At 43.1% G+C, this 19,883-nt stretch overlaps 1 protein-coding gene and 1 pseudogene across 2 annotated transcripts in view; both read right to left on the bottom strand.

The window, feature by feature from the left end:
• The window catches only part of TMEM87B (transmembrane protein 87B), a 44,684-nt gene extending 32,826 nt beyond the window's left edge, over positions 1-11,858 (bottom strand). For both annotated transcript variants that reach the window (XM_054727963.1, XM_008160787.3), the window contains exons 1-3: positions 11,590-11,858; positions 8,268-8,328; positions 1,225-1,316 (exon numbers count right to left, since the gene is read on the bottom strand). In XM_054727963.1, the coding sequence (XP_054583938.1) occupies positions 1,225-1,316; positions 8,268-8,328; positions 11,590-11,718 (282 nt within the window). In that variant the 5' untranslated portion in view covers positions 11,719-11,858. The remainder of the gene's footprint in view (positions 1-1,224; positions 1,317-8,267; positions 8,329-11,589) is intronic.
• Positions 11,859-18,419: 6,561 nt separating this feature from the next.
• LOC103303791 (dehydrodolichyl diphosphate synthase complex subunit NUS1-like) lies at positions 18,420-19,226 on the bottom strand (annotated as a pseudogene).
• Positions 19,227-19,883: the final 657 nt, after the last annotated feature.

Below are 19,883 nucleotides of genomic sequence, written 5' to 3'. Positions count from 1 at the left end.
GCAGCGGCAGTGGCGGGAGCCTCTCCCACCTCCACTGTAGGCAGGTGGTAAGGAGTGAGGGGTCCTGGACTGCAAGAGCCCCATACTTCGAGAGGGATGTCTGGCTGGTGAACATCCCCCAAAGGGTCCTGGACTGCGAGGGGGTGCAGGCCGGGCTGAGGGAACCCCCTCCCTTTCCCCGCCCCCCAGTGCATGAATCTGGTGCACCAGACATCTAGCATTAATATAAATAAACATATTATAAAAATAAAAATATTTTTTCACAAATTACTGTTAATAACAAAAGGAAAAGTAGTAACTTTACAGTGGCGAAACCTGGCAGAAACTCCCTGATAAAAAATGGGACGAACCAGGATTTTCTGGTATGCCTGCCCAAAAAATAACCCAAATCTAATCATGAGAAAACATCCGTAGTACTCAAATTGAGGGACATTTGGTGAAAATAAATGGCTTGTACACTTCAAATATACCGATGTCATGTCATGAAAGAGCAAAAAAGACCCCACAGCTACAGACAAGACACAAGTGTTGGCAAGGATGTGGAGAACAGGAAACTCTCATGCACTGTTGGTGGGATTTGAAACTGGTGCAGCCACTATGGAAAACAGTATGGAGGTTCCTCAAAAAATTAAGGATAGAGCTACAATATGACCTAGCAATTCCTCTTCTGGATAATTTGACAAAAATATGAAAACACTAATTCATAAAGATATATGCACCCTTGTGTTCATCACACCATTCACAATAGCCAAGATATGGAAACAACCTAGTGTCCTTCAATGAATGATTTGATTAAAGAAGATGTGGTATGTATATACAATGAAATACCACTCAGCATAAAAAAGAGTGAAATATTGCCATTTGTGACAACATGGATGGATCTTGACAGTATTATGCTAAGTGAAATAAGTCAGACAAAAAAATGTATGTTTTCAATCATATGTGGGATAAAACCCAAAAAGTAACAAATAAACTAACAAAATAATCAAAAAGAAACTCACAGACAAACAACAGTATGGTGGATACCAGAGGGGAGAAAGGATGAGAGGAGCAAATTGGGCAAAGGGGGTCAAATATATGGTAATGGAAGGAGACCAGACTTTGGTGGTAAACATGCAATAGAGTACACATATATCTAATTATAATGTTGCATACCTAAAAGGTATGTAATGTTATTAATATTACTTCAATAAATACAATTTTTTTAAATTGTGTTTTACTTACATCCAGCTTAGCATATTCATTTTGACAAGTATAATGCTTCAAATACCACTCTATGGTAAACTTCACAGGTTCTTGACAATAGAATGATTTAACTGTTGAAGAAAAGAAAGTCTCATTTTTCAATAATAATAATATACATACTCCAATGTAAACTTCAGGTTTTAATAATATAATTTAAAATGGGCTACTTCAATGAAACAATGAGTAAAACATTACTTAATTTCTCCAAAAGTCACTGCAAAATGAAACAGTAAATTCATTAAATTATTACCGTTAGTCCAAAGTTGCTATACTACTGTTCATTTCATCTATATGTTAAGTCCAGCGTTAAAATCAACCGAGTGGCCAGATATGTTAACACTACTTACTTCACTCTAAGTGTTCTCTTCACTGAGTCATTCAAAAAATACTGAGCAAGCACCCCTTGTGTGCCAAGAAGGGACATAATGGGAAATCTAGAACAGTTCCTCTCCTTTACATAGAGGATTGGGGAAACGGCAGATTAACAATTAAACAAGCCCCAGGAGAGCATGAAGAATGGGGTGCTGGCAGGCTTGCTGGAGGAGAAGGTCTGTAATGTGAAGGGGTAGCCACAGTTAACCAGGTGAGAAGGAGGATGGGAGAGTTGCATGCAAATGCTCAGGAAAAGTGAGTGAATGGCATAAGCAGCCCCACCTGAAAACAGTTTGCTATGCTTAGAATACAGATTGGGGAAACTGGAGAAAATTCACAAGGGCTCTTATGCTCCGCTAGGGAGTTTTCCTTTATTTTTAAGCTAGTGGCCTGGTGCACAAATTCATGCACATTGAAAGGAAATTAATTAAAAGAAGTATTTTAACCCTTTGCACTCGCTAACCCTTTGCTACCGATGCTAACCGTGTCGAGTCACACTCGACATCCGAGTGCAAAAGGTTAATATTGCTATTCACCCTCTCTATAATAGAAGTGTCAGAGGTGAAAGAAAATTAAAATGTACATGAAAATAATATATACATTAAGAAATAAGTAATAACATGATATAACAACAGACATGATATGAATACAAAAGCATGATATAAAAACAAAAAGATGATATAAAAACAACAAAAACAATATAAAAACATTGATAAAATCAATGACTGATAAATTGATTAAACTTATTCTAATATCTCCCTGTATACCACGTTAAGAGTAAAAACACTTTCGGAGTGCTTGACTCATTTCCCTGTGATGAAGTATTTACAACTTTAACTTTAATGTCACATGTTCTTCGAACTCAAGAGAAAGCAACATAAAACTGACCATGTCCGAAAACGGGTTAGGTAGGAATATTGCTACTCTGTCTAGAGTTTGTCCTTGTGATTTATTAATAGTCATCGCAAATGCTGGCATCACGGGAAACTGTCTTCAAATTAATTTAAATGGGAGGCCAGTGTCAGACAGGGAGAAATCAATTCTTGGAATCAGAACAATCTCTCCTTCCGCAGATCCTGCTAATACTTAAGCCTCAATTATGTCGCAATCTTGTGACAATAAATCTAGTACCATTACAAAGACCCCCTTTACTATTAAGATTTCTCAGTAGCATGATGATTGCTCCTACTTTCAATTTTAATTTATGACACAGCATTCCTGAAGGAGTAATACTATTAAGAAGTTTGATGGGAAAATTTTCCTTTTCAGCATCATTCATTGAATCATCACTCAAATAGGTGTGACAATCTACATCAAGTATATCCAAAATTTCTTCAGTTAATTTATGAATGTGCTCATTTTTTGGACAAAGAATCACATATTTAGATATATCCTATATAATAAAAGGCTAATATGCAAATTGATCAAATGGCGGAATTACTGGTTGCTATGACGCACACTGACCACCGGGGGACACTCGAGGCAGGAAATGCCCCCTGGTGGTCAGTGCGCCAGACAGCAGGCTCACAGCTGGCAAGTGCAGCATGTTGTCAGTTGGACTTCCCCTGAGGACTCCCGAACTGCAAGAGGGCACAGGCCAGGCTGAGGAACCCTCCCCGAGTGCACGAATTTAGTGCACTGAGCCTCTAGTTTTTAATATTATTTATAGACTAGAGGCCCGGTGCACAAAATTTGTGCACTTGGGGGTGGGCAGTCCCTCAGCCCTGCCTGCGCCCTCTCACAGTCAGGGAGCCCTTAGGGGAGCAGGCCTAAGCTGGCAGTCGGACATCCTTAGCACTGCCATGGAGGCGGGAGAGGCTCCCGCCACCGCCGCTGCACTCACCAGCCATGAGCCCGGCTCAGGGCTTCTGGCTGAGCCACAATCCCCCTCTGGGAGCACACTGATCACCAGGGGGCAGCTCCTGCATTGAGCATCTGTCCCCTGGTGGTCAGTGCATGCCATAGTAACCAGTTGTTCCACCGTTTGGTCAATTTGCATATTAGCTTTTTATTATATAGGATATACTATTTCCAAAGGTAACTTTCTTCTAGTTTCAGAGATACGTTGTGCCAGCAGCTGATCTTCAGATACATTCTGTCGATGGTGCCGGCTTCTTTCGGCTTCAGAGATACGTTGTGGCAATAGTTGGTCTTCAGACATATTCTGTCAACCATTTCAGCTTCAGAATGTCAATAAAAACGTGATATCATTACCTGGTGCCCACAGCCACCGGGTCACATTTTGCACCCTGGGGTCTCAGCAGCATCGGCTGCGATTTGGTGGAGTATCACTCTGGGGTGGTGGCAGGACCTGTGTCCCACTTAGGGGAAGCCGAGTGTTGCTTTATGGGCGCCAGGTCCGTAGTGGCATTTGTTGTTAAATGGCCTGTCACTAGGGTGAGGAAGCTGGCCATTGCCACGTGATGTCATTACCGTTGTGAGCTTCGTGAAGGTGCCCATTTCCGGGCTGGGCTGTGGGCTGCATTTTGCACCATGGGGTCTTGGCAGCGTTGGCTGTGGCGGGGCCTGTGTCCCACTTGGGGGAAGCCCAGTGTTGCTTCGGTGTCGTTTCTCTATGCATGTCATGGCAACCCCTGGTGGTCAGTGCACATCATAGCAACCGGTCAGAGAGTCGGACACTTAGCCATATTAACTTTTTATGTATATAGATGTTTCCAGAAGGAGGGTAACAATATTACACAGACTGAAAAGAATTAAGTCTAGAATAAGACAAAGCTCTTTTTGTCACAACATGGCAGCATATCACCAGAGAGGGCAAAGAAGCCACAGTGTCTTTTATGACCTAGCATCATAAGTGACATGCCATTACTTCTGCCATATTCTACTTGTCAGATCAACATTAATATAATGCAGGAATTACACAGGTCATGAGTACCAGGAGGCAGGTACCGTTGTGAGCTTTGTGAAGGTAACAAAGGAAACCGAAACTGATGTCCAGAGGCTGAGGTTGGTAGGATTTCTGGGGCAGAGCACCCAAGAGTTGGGAGCGACTCAGAGAAGGAGTGAAAGAACTCTGCACAAATATCCCCTCGAGGCTCTGGCTGCATAGCAGCTTGCCCGTGCACAGGGAGAAATCCCACAATTCTGAGTTCACATAGGGCTTGCACTGTTTGAGTTTCCATGAGCTAGAGTCCATAGGCCTCATTCAATACGCCAAGCACCGGGGAGAAACACAGAAGGATCACACCTGAGAAGTGGTGCTAAATCATCCCTGGAGTAAAGGCTACTCCAGACCCATCCTAAAAGAATTAAAAATAAAACTGGAAAGGATAGAACTGACCCAAAAGAAACTTAACTGTCTGCCAGAACAAAGTTGTTAAAGAAATAAAATACATCACAGCACTCAAGAATGCAAAATTCACAATATTCAGCATCCAAACAAAACCACTAGATTTAAAAAACAGGACAATTCGACTCATACCCATGGTATGAATCAGTCAATATGACAAAGATGATATAAATGACAGAATTAGCAGATAATGTAAAAACAGCTACTGTAAATATGTTCCACATGCTCAAATATGTAAAGAAAAACATGAAAATACTGATAAGAGAAATAAGGTATTTTTAAAAAGAACCAAACTTGTAGAGATTGAAAAATACAATATCCAAAATAAAAAGTTCATTGTATGAGATTAACAGCAGATTAGATACTGCAGAAGAAAAATATCACTGAAATTGAAGACAAAGCAACAGAAATATCCAAAATGAAGCATGGAAAGAAAAAAGTTTAAGAGGTCTCCATGACCTGTGAGACAGTATCAGCAGTCTAACATTTGTAAATGGGACCAGGAGGGGAGGACAGATACGGGGATAGAGCTTCTAAGTCCACGATCCAAGGTCCGTGTTTCACAGTGTGGATATCCAGTTGTTCCAGCATCATTTGTTGAAAAAGATTATCCTTTTTCTTTATGCATGTGGGTTTATTTCTGGGCCTCTAGTCTGATTCATTGTTCTACATGTCTATCCTTATGCCAGTTCCACACTGTTAGGATCACTGTAGCTTTATGTAAGTTTTGAAATCAAATAGTAAAATCCCTTCAACTGTGCTCTTTTTCAAAATTATTTTAGCTATTCTAGGCCCTTTGTATTTACCTATAAATTTTAGAAACAGCTAGTCAATTTCTACATAAAAGTCAACTTTGACTTTGATTAGAATTAAATTTATAGATCAATCTGGGGAGAACTGACAGTATGTTAGCTATAGATTTTTCATAAATGCCCTTCATCAGATTGAGGAAGTTTTTCTAGTTTTCTGAGAGTTTTTATCATGAATGGGTATTGAGTTTTTTCTAATGCTCTTCTGAATATACTGAGATGATTATATGGTGTATTTCTTTCATTCTGTTAATATGGTGAATTACATTGAGAGATTTTCAACAGTGACTTCATGACTACATCTTAAATGAAGCAGCATGAGTGGTCACCTAAGGGAAGTCAGACATCTGATCCACCAAACTGCATGGCCACATACTAAAGATACCAATTCTTAGCTTTCAGGCACTAAAATCTGGCTCTGTGAGAACACAGACTGTCTCATCTCACGCCTTCACCACACCACCAATGTAAATGTATGAACTAGAACAGCAGTTGCCAACCGGTGGTCCGAGGACCACTGATGGTCTGTGAGGTCCGAAAGGTTGGCGACTGCTAAACTAGAATGTTCAATAACTCACTTAAAACGAATAGTAACTGAAAACTAATTATCTCCCTTCAGCATGCCTTCCTGGATGCCCAATGGTGATGAGAAAGCTGCCTGATGAGCATGGCACCAGAACAGGAGGCTCAGGTGGATGCTACATCCACACCTGCCGGCCACATGTCACAGCTCCAGTCAGAGTTCACTAAGACCTCTCTCCATTGATATCATTGGACACTGCCAGGTTTTTTGCCTGACTAAACCCTAATTTTCTTATGCTTTTGTTCCTAAATCCTTCTGCTGCTCATTCCTTCTTTAGATGTCTTGACTGCTGTCTACTCTTAGGCTGATCTCTGACATTATATATTGACTTTTTAAAAAAATATATTTTATTGATTTTTTACAGAGAGGAAGGGAGAGGGATAGAGAGCTAGAAACATCGATGAGAGAGAAACATCGACCAGCTGCCTCCTGCACACCCCCTACTGGGGATGTGCCCGCAACCAAGGTACATGCCCCTGACCGGAATCGAACCTGGGACCTTTCAGTCCACAGGCCGACCCTCTATCCACTGAGCCAAACCGGTTTCGGCACATATTGACTTTTTTATAAATAAAATTCTGTGTTTCACTGGTCCATATAACTTTCCCCCCACGTAATTTCTTCTTTGTCTAGACATTGAGACATGAATTCATTAAAGTAATCAGATGCCAAAATTTTTTCCTCACTCACCTTGCACTTCAATTTCCTCTTACAAACTCTTATCACCACTGATGATCTGATATCACCAAGCTGCTTTGAACCACCTCTGCTTTATAGCTGATGCCTGGCCCAATTCCCTCAGCAAAGACCCACATATGGCAGACTCACTCAACAAGTCAATCTGTGTTACCCAACAAAAAAATACTCCCAATCTCAAAACTTTAACCCTGGCAAAAAACTTACCCAGTCAAGTTACTGGAAACACCAAGAGGAGTTGGATCACAGTAAATATGATCCAATGTAAACCCATTAAAGATATTGAAAACCTCAAGAACTATGACTTGGTCATCCTTGCACAGCAGTATTTACATAGACAACACAGTCCCAATAGATATTTTCACTTTCATAAGCCTTAAAATATTAGTTAAAATGTTAGTGTCTTAAAATTTTTATTTATACTATGATCATATGTATATTTAGAAAATTTTGATGGACATAAAAGTTTTATCACAATCATGACATTTCATATATTCATAAAAGAAACTTATCTAGTTTTAAAAGCTAAGATCTAGAGTCAAATTTTACAGAAGTCAAATACCTTTTGCTAAAGCCTACTTTACTAGACTTTAATTATAGTTTTTAAACAATGATCATATTACATTTTCTGAAACAGAAAAAGCCATTCTTGAAAATAAGCAACACTTGACAGAAACAAAAGAAATCCTTAATGTGTTAGAACCACTGAAAAACAAAACATTTTCCTGTTTTATAAAATACTAGAGACCCAGTGCACGAAATTTGTGCATGGGGGGGGGGGGGGTCCCCTCAGCCATGCCTGCACCCTCTCCAATCTGGGACCCCTCAGGGGATGTCCCTGCGGGATTGGGCCTAAACCAGCAGTCGGACATCCCTCTCGCAATCTGGGACTGCTGGCTCCTAACCGCTCACCTACCTGCCTGCCTGATCACCCCTAACTGCCTCTGCCTGCCGGCCTGATCACCCCCTAACTGCTCCCCTGTTGTCCTGATCGCCCCTTAACTGCTCCCCTGCTGGCCTGATGCCCCTAACTGCTCTCCTGCTGGCCTGATCCCCCTAACTGCCTCTGCCTTGACCCCTGCGGCTTTGTCCGGAAGACATCCGGTCTAATTAGCATATTACCCTTTTATTATTATAGATAATACCATGTTACATTAGCTTACATTTAATTAATGTATTAGTTTATAATATATTATGTTACTCGTTTATGTTATGTTGTTATGGTAGTATTATGTTAGTTTATAAGACTTACCAGAAAACTTGATGTCAGTGGAATTAAACATAATTTTCCTAAATATCAAAGGTCCTGATTTCTAAAATGAAAAATATAGGAAAACCATGTTAAATTATACTCTACTATTTAAGAATATAGCTTTACCCTGTAAAACATATAGCTCTAATCCTTGCCGTCCTCCCTTTGACCAGAGTGATTATTTTTTAAAACCATAACTCTAATCACATCATTCATTTGCTTAAACCCTTTCCTATGTATCTCCTCCCTGTAGTTATATGAGGCTCTAGACTGTCCCTGCCACCAGCATCCCAGCCAGGGGCCAGCAATACCTAGGTGAGGGCTGCTGCACTGCACCATATGCTGCACCAACAAAGGACCTGCCTGCACACCTGCGGTTGGTACTATGTGAACGTGCTTCTGATAAAACAACCAGCCCTCTCTCTACATTGTGATGGTTCACCATTGTGTGCTTACGGCAGACCAGTTCTCACTGCAGCTCACAGGACTGTCCATCATCAGGGCCACCCACTTCTTCTAGAACCTTTCTTTCAGCTCTGCCACAGCATGGTACTCCTTCTTGCCCTCATGATACTCCTTCCACCAGAAAACTTACTTAGAAGCCTTTATCCCTGTCACTTTGTCTTCACCTCATCAATTCCTTCTTACCCTTTAAAGCCAAGTTCAAAAGTCCCTTTCTTGGGAAGTTTATCACCATATCCCAAACCAGGCCAGATGCTTCCTTATGTGGTCTCTGAGACCCATTCTACTTCACAGCCTTTCTCACAATTAAAACAAAATAATGTATTAATTAGTTATTATATGTTTGCCCTGAACCAAGAATAAAAATGCTGTGTGAAGGGACTGTGTTAACAAGTAGTTAGGAATGAAAGGAAAGCAGATAGGGCAGGCAGTTCTTTCATGAAAACCCCTCCACCCTCTCCAACATAGTGTCCACAACAATAACTATAAATAATAGAACCCCCAGGCCAGATCAACAATAAAACCCACAGCCCAGATCTCTCCTCTGAGCGCCAGATCCACATACCCAACTGCCTAAAGGTCATGTCTACTGGGATGTCCAGCGCACATTCCACACCAACATTCCCTAAATCAGACACATTCCTCTCTGCTCCTCATCAATTCTTCCTGCACTGTCCACCTTGGCTGCAGGTGATGCCATTCAATCACCCAAGCCATGGCTCCTTCCAGTCACCTCACCTCCATCACCTACCCCCCAAAACATGCCTACTTTATCTCATAAACACTCACCAAACTTAGCTCTTACTCTCCATTCCTCCTACCACTGCCCTAATTCAGGCCTTCGACATTTTCTGCCCACATTTCTGCAATAACGTAACTGGTACTCTGCCTCCAGATCTGAGCCTAGAATTCATCCTTAGATACCAGCCACAGTGATTAGCATTTATGTCTAAAATCCTTCAATGGCTCGCCCTCATTCACACCCAAAAGTTGCTACTAGTGGCCTGGGGGGCATAATCCAACTTATAAATGGAGTTTGTTTAGCCCACAAAGTTTTAAATCAAATGACATAATAAAAATATGGATTCTGACTTTTAAAAAAGCAGACCTGGCAATTCTGTCCCTAGACTATCCCCCAGCAGAGTGAATGGCGACTATACTCTTCACAAAGGGCACGTAACCTGTAGTCCACTGCACCCTCCACCAACTGCTCCAGTCCCGAACCCAGCTCACTTCACTCACTGATATGACTTGTCCCAGACCCCACAGGTCCCGAGTGTAGACCCTGGCATCAGGCTCAAGGCCAAGCTCATTACAGAAGGCTTATGGTGGCCTGAGTCCCCTGTAACACTCATGACAGAACACCACTCAGCAGAAACACCACGGATTTCCTTCTCTGCTGCTGCTCTACTCCCTCCTTCTTCACCAAGGTAACACCCAGTCATCTTTTAAGACCAGCCAGCCACTGACTCCAGAAAGCAGAGTTGGGGGGACTCCTCAGAGCTCCAGTAATATCCCAAGAATGCTGCCATGTTGGCAACTGCTGTCCTTACTGCATAAGCTTCTTGAGAGAAGGGGCTGTTGTCTGAAATTCACCTTTGCAACAGCAATGGCCAGTGCAGTGCGTGGCACACAGTAGGTGCTCTAATCTATTTGCTGACCTCTACAATCAAAACAACTGTCTCTTGATGGATTTGTAGTACAAATGAAAGAAAGCCCACTCTCCTGTCCTGAAGGACAAGTCCTGACAACTTAAAATGGGGGGGGGGCATCAGCCGATTCTTTGCAAAGAAGGGCTTTCTGGACGTCTCCTGGCCTGTGTCACCGAGGACTGCAAATTATGTGGGACCCAAGGAAAAGCCTTTGGAGTCTGCACATCCAAAGTACACTGGGCAAAGGTCTTTAGAGATATGGTCAAGTCATTTAACAACCTCTACGCAGCTGATTCACTTCCAATATTGTGTACTGTCTTAGTTTATGATACTGCCCATTCACTACAGAAGCCCTGAGGATGGTTCTGAGTTTTGCTTCTTACTGATCAGAGAAATTCAATACAAGAGATGTGCCACCCATATGGGGGCGCCAACCACCAGGGTCCAGGAAGAAATGGTTGCCCTGGGTCGTAAAGGTTCAGACAAATAGCTACTTTTGTACCTCTGTGCAGCTTTTATGTTACAGGCAGCATAGCCTCTGGTACTACCTTCTTGTTCTGGCTGAGAACATCAAAATGTAAGTTTTGCCTTTGGAACTTGGGACCCCATTCCATGGGTGTAGAAAATACTCGTCAATCTGCATTGGACGAGTCATCTCATCTAGAGATAATGCCTCTCCTCCATTTCCTGGCCCTCTGTGGCAAGACTTTCCAAAATGCTACCACCCCTGCACTTCCCCGTGCCCATCCCGCCACATCACGTCTTCCATCTACTGGACGTAAGTGCTCAGATGGCCTGTCCTGGAAGGAAATTCCCAGACTGCGGCCTGCAGACTAGCACCACCAGAGCTCCCTCTCCCACCTAACGCTCCCAGGACTGCGGGAGTCAGGGGCCCCAGAAGGAAGGAAGGTGGGCGGCCCCTGCGTGCCCCCCTCCCATTTACAGAGAAAGCGGAAGTGGCGCGCTTTCTCCTCCTGCCGGAACTGAGCCGGAATTCTCCGAGTGGCCACGCGGTGCAGCGGGGGACGGTGGGGACGCCGCTGAGCGCCCCGGCCGGATGCGGTCCGCGAACTAGGCCTGACGGGGCCCCAGGGCAGCTGACCCCGCGCGGGCCGACCCGTCGGCCCCACTCCCTGACCGGCTGAGGAGGGGCTGCCGCCCTACTTCGCCGGGCTGCTGGGGATGCCCAGCTAAGAGGCGCCACTTACGTCGCTGATCGTCGCTGCCCAGCGCCCAGGCTCAGGGACGGCGCGCACGGCCGCGGGGGCCCAGCACAGCAGGCAGAGCGCGGCGCGCAGCAGCAGAGGCCCGGCCGGCGGGCGGCGCACGGCAGCCATCTTGACGCGGAAGCCACCTGGGCCCGGGACACCCGCTGGGCGGCCGCTCCAGGTCGTTCCGCCCGAAGGCGACGTTGCTCCGACCGGGAAGCGGGACCGGAGGAGGATCCGAGGATCCGGAGCTTGGGAAGCGGGGCGGGCGGGGGAGAGGCAGCGTGGGGGCGGGGCCAGACTGGAGCGGGCCAGATGGGGGCGGGGCCAGATGGGGGCGGGGCGAGGCCGGCGTGGGGCCCGCTCGGGGGCGGGGCCGGAGGAGGAAAACTCAGGTCCCAGGCTCGGTCTTGCTGTGTAAGATTCTCTGTGGGGTGTACCGGGTGGAGTCCCAAATTCAAGGGCAGCTCTGTATGTCTCAGTTTCTAGAGTCCTCTGCACGTGCCCCTACCCTGACCCTCTCAGTTTAGGGGAAACAGATGGTCTGTAAATTCATCAAAAGTACTTTGAGGTCAGGGTCAGTTGAACCCAAGGCATTGTGCTGTGTTGATTTTTCAGAACATAAAAAGTTGCTGGGCTTGGGTACTTTGCCAGCATTTTGGGTGTCTTGCCGACAAAGAGAACTACTTTTAAACAATTCTTATTGGTCAGGCTGGTGTGTCTCAGTGGTTGAACATCAACCTATGAATCAGTAGATGTTGGTTGGATTCCAGTCAAGGGCACATGCTCTGGTTTGGGGCTTGATCCCCAGTAGAGGGTGTGCAGGAGGCAGCCAATCAGTGATTCTCATCATAGATGTCTCTATCTCTCCCTCTCCCTTCCTCTCTGAAATCAATAAAAGTATATTTTTATAAAATTATTATTGAATGTAAATAAGGTCAAGAGGGAGAATACAACTCTGGATTAACATAGTCATTAAGGTAACCTAGGATCGATTGATAGTCAAGAGCTCCCAGCTGCCTTATCAGTCACCCCAACTACTTTTAGCTAGTAATTTTTGAGGTTCTAGTCTGTACTTGAGATTGCACATGCATCCTCTTTTCCCAGCAAGCAGTTCGATCATTTCTGTGTGGATGGGAATAAAGGTGTCAGAGGTTTAGAGGGTGGGTTTTAGAGGGAAGAGAGGACATGAAATGACATTAGGAACCTACAGAAGTTAAAGGTGAGTTAGCTGTGGGAAGCCAGGGGTAGGTTTGAAGATGTTTTAGTTAAGAACAGTCTGTGCCAAGGCCTTAGGGGAATTGAACGACTTTCTAGGTGATTAGATTTTGGTGTGAGACGGACATGGGAAAGACAATATTTAAACAGAATCAGAATATACAGGTCCTCCTAAGCCATCTCAGGAAGATAGCGGTTTAGTCTAAGAACATCAGACAGGCAGTCATGGTTGTTAAGCAAGGAAGAGGATGTGTCCAGAAAGGTCATTTTTGTTGTCATATGAAAACTGTGTTAAGGTGTGCAATGGAAGGACTAGTTAAGAATACTGTAAATTTTTTATGACCAGTTAATAAGTCACAGTATCCCCAGAAGTAGCCATGAGGATGGATTAGCCTGGTGATTGATTAGGTATTGGGGCTTAGGAAGGAGGGGAGTTGAGCCTGCTACCAAGGTTTCTGGCTGGAACAAGTGAGCTGTGGAACACCCAAAGGAGGAGAGAATGTGAACAAGTTAGGTTCAAGCTCCCCTGGGGATGTCCATGTAGTGGATATGAGTCTGATGTCAGGAAAAGCATTTGGGATTCTGTGATCATCCTCATGTAGATAAGAGTTTGAAGAGGGTTGATACTGCCCAGGGAGACCAGAACAGTGGGAGGAAAGGAGCAGTGGAAGCAGAATCCTGAGGAATTAAGGGTCATGAAAGGGTCATCAGAGCAATTGGGACTCACCCCTGGCTGTGCTGGAAAGTCACTGAGGAGCTTTACATGGTGACTTTCTGGAAAGATGGTGGAAGTGGAGATGGTATAGTTATTAGTCTACCTGGATTTTCCCCTAAGGTAGTATAATCCAAAATGCACAGTCAATATGCACAACACAATCAGGACAAAGTATCCCCATAAAACTCCAAAGACAAGTAGGTGAGGTCATTATCTGGACGGGAGGAAGCAGGGGGAACAATGGGATACCAGACAGACCTGAGAGGAAAATCCCAAATCTCCAGCAGGTACTCACAGCCAATCCAAAAACAGAGCCAGAGCAGACAGGGAGCTCCCTAGAATCTGATTTGCAAGTGAGGGCAAAGGTTTGCAAGGTCCTGCAGGACTCTGGGTCTTATACGTTGAATCTAACAAATGGACGCTTTCATCCAAAACAATGTTCCACGACGAAGACAAACCTTTGAAAGCGGAATTCAAATTCAGCAGGACAGGGAAAATATGGGAAAAAGAAAGAGAAGGTTCAGATAAAAGTGGGTGTGGTGAACAGAGCCAAGAGATCTGAGCACGTTCAAGGCCATTAAAGTAGTTCATGAAAACATGAGGGAGCTATAGAGGGTGAGCTAGAAATTGTATTCAGTTCAATACTTCCTAAAAGTTCAGGAAAATTAATTTCACATAAGATAAGCAATAGTGAAGTTGTGTGTGTGTGTGTGTGTGTACAGTTATCTATCTAATAAAAGAGTAATATGCAAATTGACCATCACTCCAACACACAAGATGGCTGCCCCCATGTGGTCAAAGATGGCTGCCCCCATGTGGACACAAGATGGCTAGCAGGGGAGGGCAGTTGGAAGGGATCAGGCCTGCAAGTGAGGGCAGTTGTGGGCGATCAGGCCAGCAGGGGAGGGCAGTTGGGAGGGACTGGGCCTGCAAGGGAGGGCAGTTGGGGGTGATCAAGCCTGCAGGGGAGGGCAGTTAGGGGTGACCAGGTTGGCAGGGGAGCAGTTAGGCATCAATCAGGCTGGCAGGAGAGTGGTTAGGGGGTGAACAGGCTGGCAGGCAGAAGCGGTTCGGGGCAATCAGGAAGGCAGGCAGGTGAGCAGTTGGGAGCCAGCAGTCCTGGATTGTGAGAGGGCAGTTGGACATCCCTCGAGGGGTCCCAGATTGGAGAGGGTGCAGGCTAGGCTGAGGGACACCCCCCTCCCTGTGCATGAATTTTGTGCACTGGGCCTCTAGTCTATATATATAAAAGGCTAATATGCAAAGTGTCCCCTTGGGAATTTGACCAGGAGACTGGGGCTCTATGACGTGCGCTGACCACCAGGGGGCGGTACAGAATGAAGGAAGGCCCTGGCCAGCAGTGGAAGGCCCCGATCAGCCCTGATCGCTAGCCAGGCCTAGGGACCCTACTCGTGCACAAATTTCATGCACTGGCCTCTAGTTATAAGATAAAAGAAAATATGGAGCACAATATATTTCTTCAGAGAGCTAAAACTGCAACCTACTATCTCAGAGTGAGTTAAAAGAAATTAGCAAAATGATAGGAGATACGTTTTCTCATGCAGGGGAAAGAGGTGATAGAATTCAGGAAAAAATTAGAAATAAATATTTCAGAAATAAAGACTAAACTAGAAGAACACAAGGGTGGATAAAAATAAGTATTAAAAATAGAAGGTAAAAGATAAAATCTAAAATAAATGAAGGTGATATAAGAATTCATGAAGACATTTCAGATGTAGAAGATAGGTAAAACAAAGCCAACATTCATAAAATAGAAACCCTGAATTAAGCAATGCAACAGAATACTAAAAAGTATAATTCAAGAAAACTTTCTTGAAATAAAATGATCTACATAATGAAGGGTATATGGGGAGGGAGTGGAAATTGACCGTAAATGACCAACAAAATAAAACATTCAAGTGGAAACTATGAGACATTTTGGGGAAAAAAAATTCTTTGTGCATTGAGGTAAAAAAATAGTTTTTATAAGAAAAATACCAGATTGTGATGATTTTTTTTATAGTCCATGAAAAGAGTATATTCTTTTATTGTTTTGTTCATACATGTTAAGTTTTGACTTTCAATCATAAAATTCAATAAATTTTATTCCTTAATCATAAAAACTTGCTTTGCACATTATTTACATGTCACCAAAGTCTACAGCCATACAAAACGTCACAAGGATCTTACTAAGCATTGGAACCACCACACAGGAGGAGGAGGGAGCTATCAAGTAACATACATTCAGAGATTAATTTGTGGATAAGCACAGTGTATTTGGCACTGCTTATTAACAATACCTCCCTCTCTTAAGACAGGCTATTATGCCTTAGTCACAATATACACAATTTGCTATTCGCATCAAAACCAGCTTTCAAACTTTGTAACAGTAATCATTTTTAAGAAACAGAATCAAACCAGATTGGGACTGGAATTCAACCCCTGACTTCTTGCTATGCTCTGAGCTGCCATCTAGAATGTAGGTTTAATTTGATAAATTTTTCCATTATGGGGAGTGTCAAAAAGTACTTAAAGGATATTTAAACAATATCCTTCAATAGACATAAAGACAAACAACAATTTCTTTAAAATTACCAGTTCTTGGGAGTGCAAGGGAGCCCTGATAATGCATTAACTAGTGATAATTTTGGCAGGAATTACAGAATGCTCAATGCCATTCAAGTTGTGGAGATTGTACTAGTAGTTGAACCCATGAGGAGAAAGATATGGAATGCCTATATATGAATTCAGAATCCTTAGCAATTTGTTTTCAGGGTCTCTTCCTAGGACTATAATAAACTCAAGTCACAGGTTATAGATTCACTCTGGTGTGTAGCACTATACTGCTACAAAATGGAAGAAAATAAAGTAAAAGACAACTATTAAACCTTTAGCGACTTTGGCTATATACCAGTGGGTAATTTATTTGACTAACGTCATTTTTAAAAAAATTTTTTTATTTTTTTTTGGGGGGGTTATTTCTTTTAAAATTAATTTCTTTATTGATTAAGGTATCACATATTTGTCCTCATCCCCTCATTCCCATCCCACACCCCTCCCCACGCATGCCCCCCCCCCCCTGTTGTCCTTAACCATTGGTTAGGCTCATATGCATGCACACAAGTCCTTTGGTTGATCTCTCCCCTTTGACTAACGTCATTTTAACAAATATATCTTTTCACTTCAACTGGGCCCATTATATTTAATTCACTAAAGCTATACATATTCCAGACACATGTTTATAAAACCCATACATTCAGTCTTAAACTAAGGCAAAAAAAATCCTCACTAGAACACGAATCACTGTACAGGAGAACAGAAATAAATTCTCTGGTCAAGTTTAGAGATATGCTGTAGCTTCACATCAAACTTTCAGCAATAAACTGAAAGTTTAAAAAAAATAAGTCTTACAATGTTCAAAGAACAATGAAATGCAAAGCAATATCACTAAACCAAAATTTAGTTTAATAATTTTATTTCAAGTGTATTTTTAAAATCAACATGGGGTTTTGTAATCCAAAGTTGAAACATTTATTCTTCATACCTTCAGAATTTGACAAGCAATTCCAGATCTTACTTTCCAAATCCAGTCTTCTCTGCTATTTTTCAGACTTCTGAGACCTAGTATTTAAATTTCTCCATTCTAAATGTACAATTTTAGATAATTATTATACAGTTGTTAATATTTTTTCTGAAAATAGTCCATCAAATATAAAGAATGGTTTCTGTCCAAGGATCAGCAGGGAGGAAAGAAATATTAAAACCTATCAAAAGTCATTTATTTATTTAAAAAGATAACAGAACCAATGCTGTTCTCTGTCATGAAAGAGAACATGTAGAATTAATTTACTTTTGTAGCCTTTGGTAATGTTTTATTACCTACACAGCCCTCAAACTCACTTAAAGGTCTTTTACAGAAAGTCACCATCAGGATTTACTGAGCAAAAACCCTGGGTACTAACATGGTCCTAAACGTGTGATTCCAAAGAGGAACAGGTTACTTTTGAGGAAAAGAGCTGCCATGTAATTTCCCTCGATTGCTTATTTTAAACAAACAGTGGAAATACTTTTTTAACGTAACTATGTAGCACACTATCCATCAAACAACAAAAATCCAAACTTTTATTTTTTAGGAAACTTTCCACCTTTGTTTTTCAGATTACAACATCTTCAACTTTTCTGGACTGCCTAATACTTAAATTTTAAAAATTCTTTAAATTCTTCATTTCAATGTTGTAAAAGTTCTTTTCAAATGATCTTCACATCCCAGAACAAAGACACCGGATCAACACTCTCCAGTCACATTGTTTGACAATAACGATGAGATGGAAAAGGACGGGTATTTGAAAACAGGTATTCCTTGGGCTTCAATGGTGAGCAAGTTTTTAACACGAGAACAATAAAGATATCCATTCCTATGGAAATCCCTCAAACTCACAATGCTTCCATTTAATGAGTCAATATATTATTCTTAAAAATTAAGGTTTGGTCACCAGGAAAGACTGAAAAAAAAAAAATCCTTCCCCCCGCCCCCGCCACAAAATAATAATCTAACAGCTCTAAACATCCACTCATGTCCCTACAAAAACAGGGAAGTAGTTGGGGCTGAAGGCTTTAAAACTGAAATTTCAGCTCCTATAACATTACTGCTGCTTGCTCAGAGGTGCAAGTCCATGTATTTCCTTCTCTTACACTTCCCATTTATAAGTTTATTTACACACACACACACACACACACACTCACACTTACTCTCAAGTAAGACACTTTTATGTGTTTGTTGATAAATTATGAGGGTCATGAACTAGGTGTGTACAGGGTTTCATAGTTGCTTTGTAAACATCAGAATCACTTAGGTCCTTTCCTCCAAAAGCCTGAAATCAAATGATGCAGCCAGGGGTCACTCCTTTCCCAGAAGCTGTTCGCAGGCTGCATGCTGACGAAGGGCAGAGAAAAAGTCCTCATATCTGATGTTTAGGTGGGAAGGCCAGGAGATAGAATCTCGGTCAATCTGATGTGCCAGGGAAGGGAGCCTAAAGCGCTCTCCACAGGCCCAAACTTCAGTACTACATCAGGATCAGGAAAACCATTTGAACTAAGTAAACTGTCTAACATATGCACATCCAAATCTGTGGATTTACTTTGCTGCTGGGCTACTAACTGGCAAAACTCCTGAGCAGCTCGTACAATATCTGCTTTTCCATCTTCTGGGGACAGGACCTTCACCGCCACTTGGCAATTTAAAACTTGATCATCTTTGTCATTACTATTTGCAAACTCTGTTGAATATTTGGAACAATCTAAGCCCAGAAGTTCCTGCTGTTGTTTTAAAATTTCATCCATCAATCTGGAATCTGGAATTATTTCTTTTGAAAATACCTTGGTGGTCGTAGACGCTAATGTAGGAGATGCCCACGGCCATACACCACACCACGAGGCTCGCGATGTCCGCCGGCGATTCCTGCTGCAGCCGGGGGGCTAGCGGAGCGTAAAACCAAGTGGCGCTAGGACCGCGGCGCCGCCAGATCCAGTTCCAGGTGCCGAACCCAACGCGGAGCCGGTAGGTGAGCCTGCGGTGCAGGCAGAGCAAAGCGTGCAGCACGCGCCACACCCCCGTCTTACTCTCCTGGCGCCCGTCGGTCCTCACCCCCTCCCACATCCTCGGTGCCACGGCTCCTTCTCTACCCCTGCTGGCGGCGCGAGCCATCGCTCCGTCCCCCGGTCCCCCGGTCCCGCGGTCCCCCGCCCCCCGAATCCCTTTCTACTGGCAGCACCTCACCTCGCCTCCCCCCCCCGCCCCTCGCCGCCATCTTCCTCGGGCCAGATTGTGATAATTTTTGATGATAATGCTTTGTACCAGAAGACAATGACATAATACCCTTAAGACACACTATGAACGCAAATGAGCTTTAAGGGTTTTAAAAATTCATCCATAAGCCATGTTGCTAATAGTATTATTTGTATTAGCCCCAAACTGGCAACAACCTGAATGTCCATCAGCAGTAGAATAGACAATTATTTATCCAACTGAATACAGTGATGAGAATGAATGAACAACTCTACACAATCACATGATTGAATCCTACAAAACACATTGGGCTGAAGAAGCCCAACACAAAAGGACACATATGATATGGTTATGGTTCCACTTACAAAAAGTTCAAAAACAGGCAAAACCAATCTATGATGTTAGAAGCCAGAATTGCATCCAGTGAGTTGGATTCTGCCGGGCCTCTCCCAGTTTCAGCCATTATTTTCATACTGGCCTGCTCTGTACTTTCCAATTAGTACTGCTGGGCCTTTGGGGTTCTGTAATTCAGATCTTTCAAATGGCCCTGGAGGGGGCGATGTTACTGACTGAAGG

This window comes from Eptesicus fuscus, chromosome 16, assembly GCF_027574615.1.
Source record: "Eptesicus fuscus isolate TK198812 chromosome 16, DD_ASM_mEF_20220401, whole genome shotgun sequence".
Taxonomy (NCBI): Eukaryota; Metazoa; Chordata; class Mammalia; order Chiroptera; family Vespertilionidae; genus Eptesicus; species Eptesicus fuscus.
This window is presented reverse-complemented; position numbering and strand designations above follow the sequence as displayed.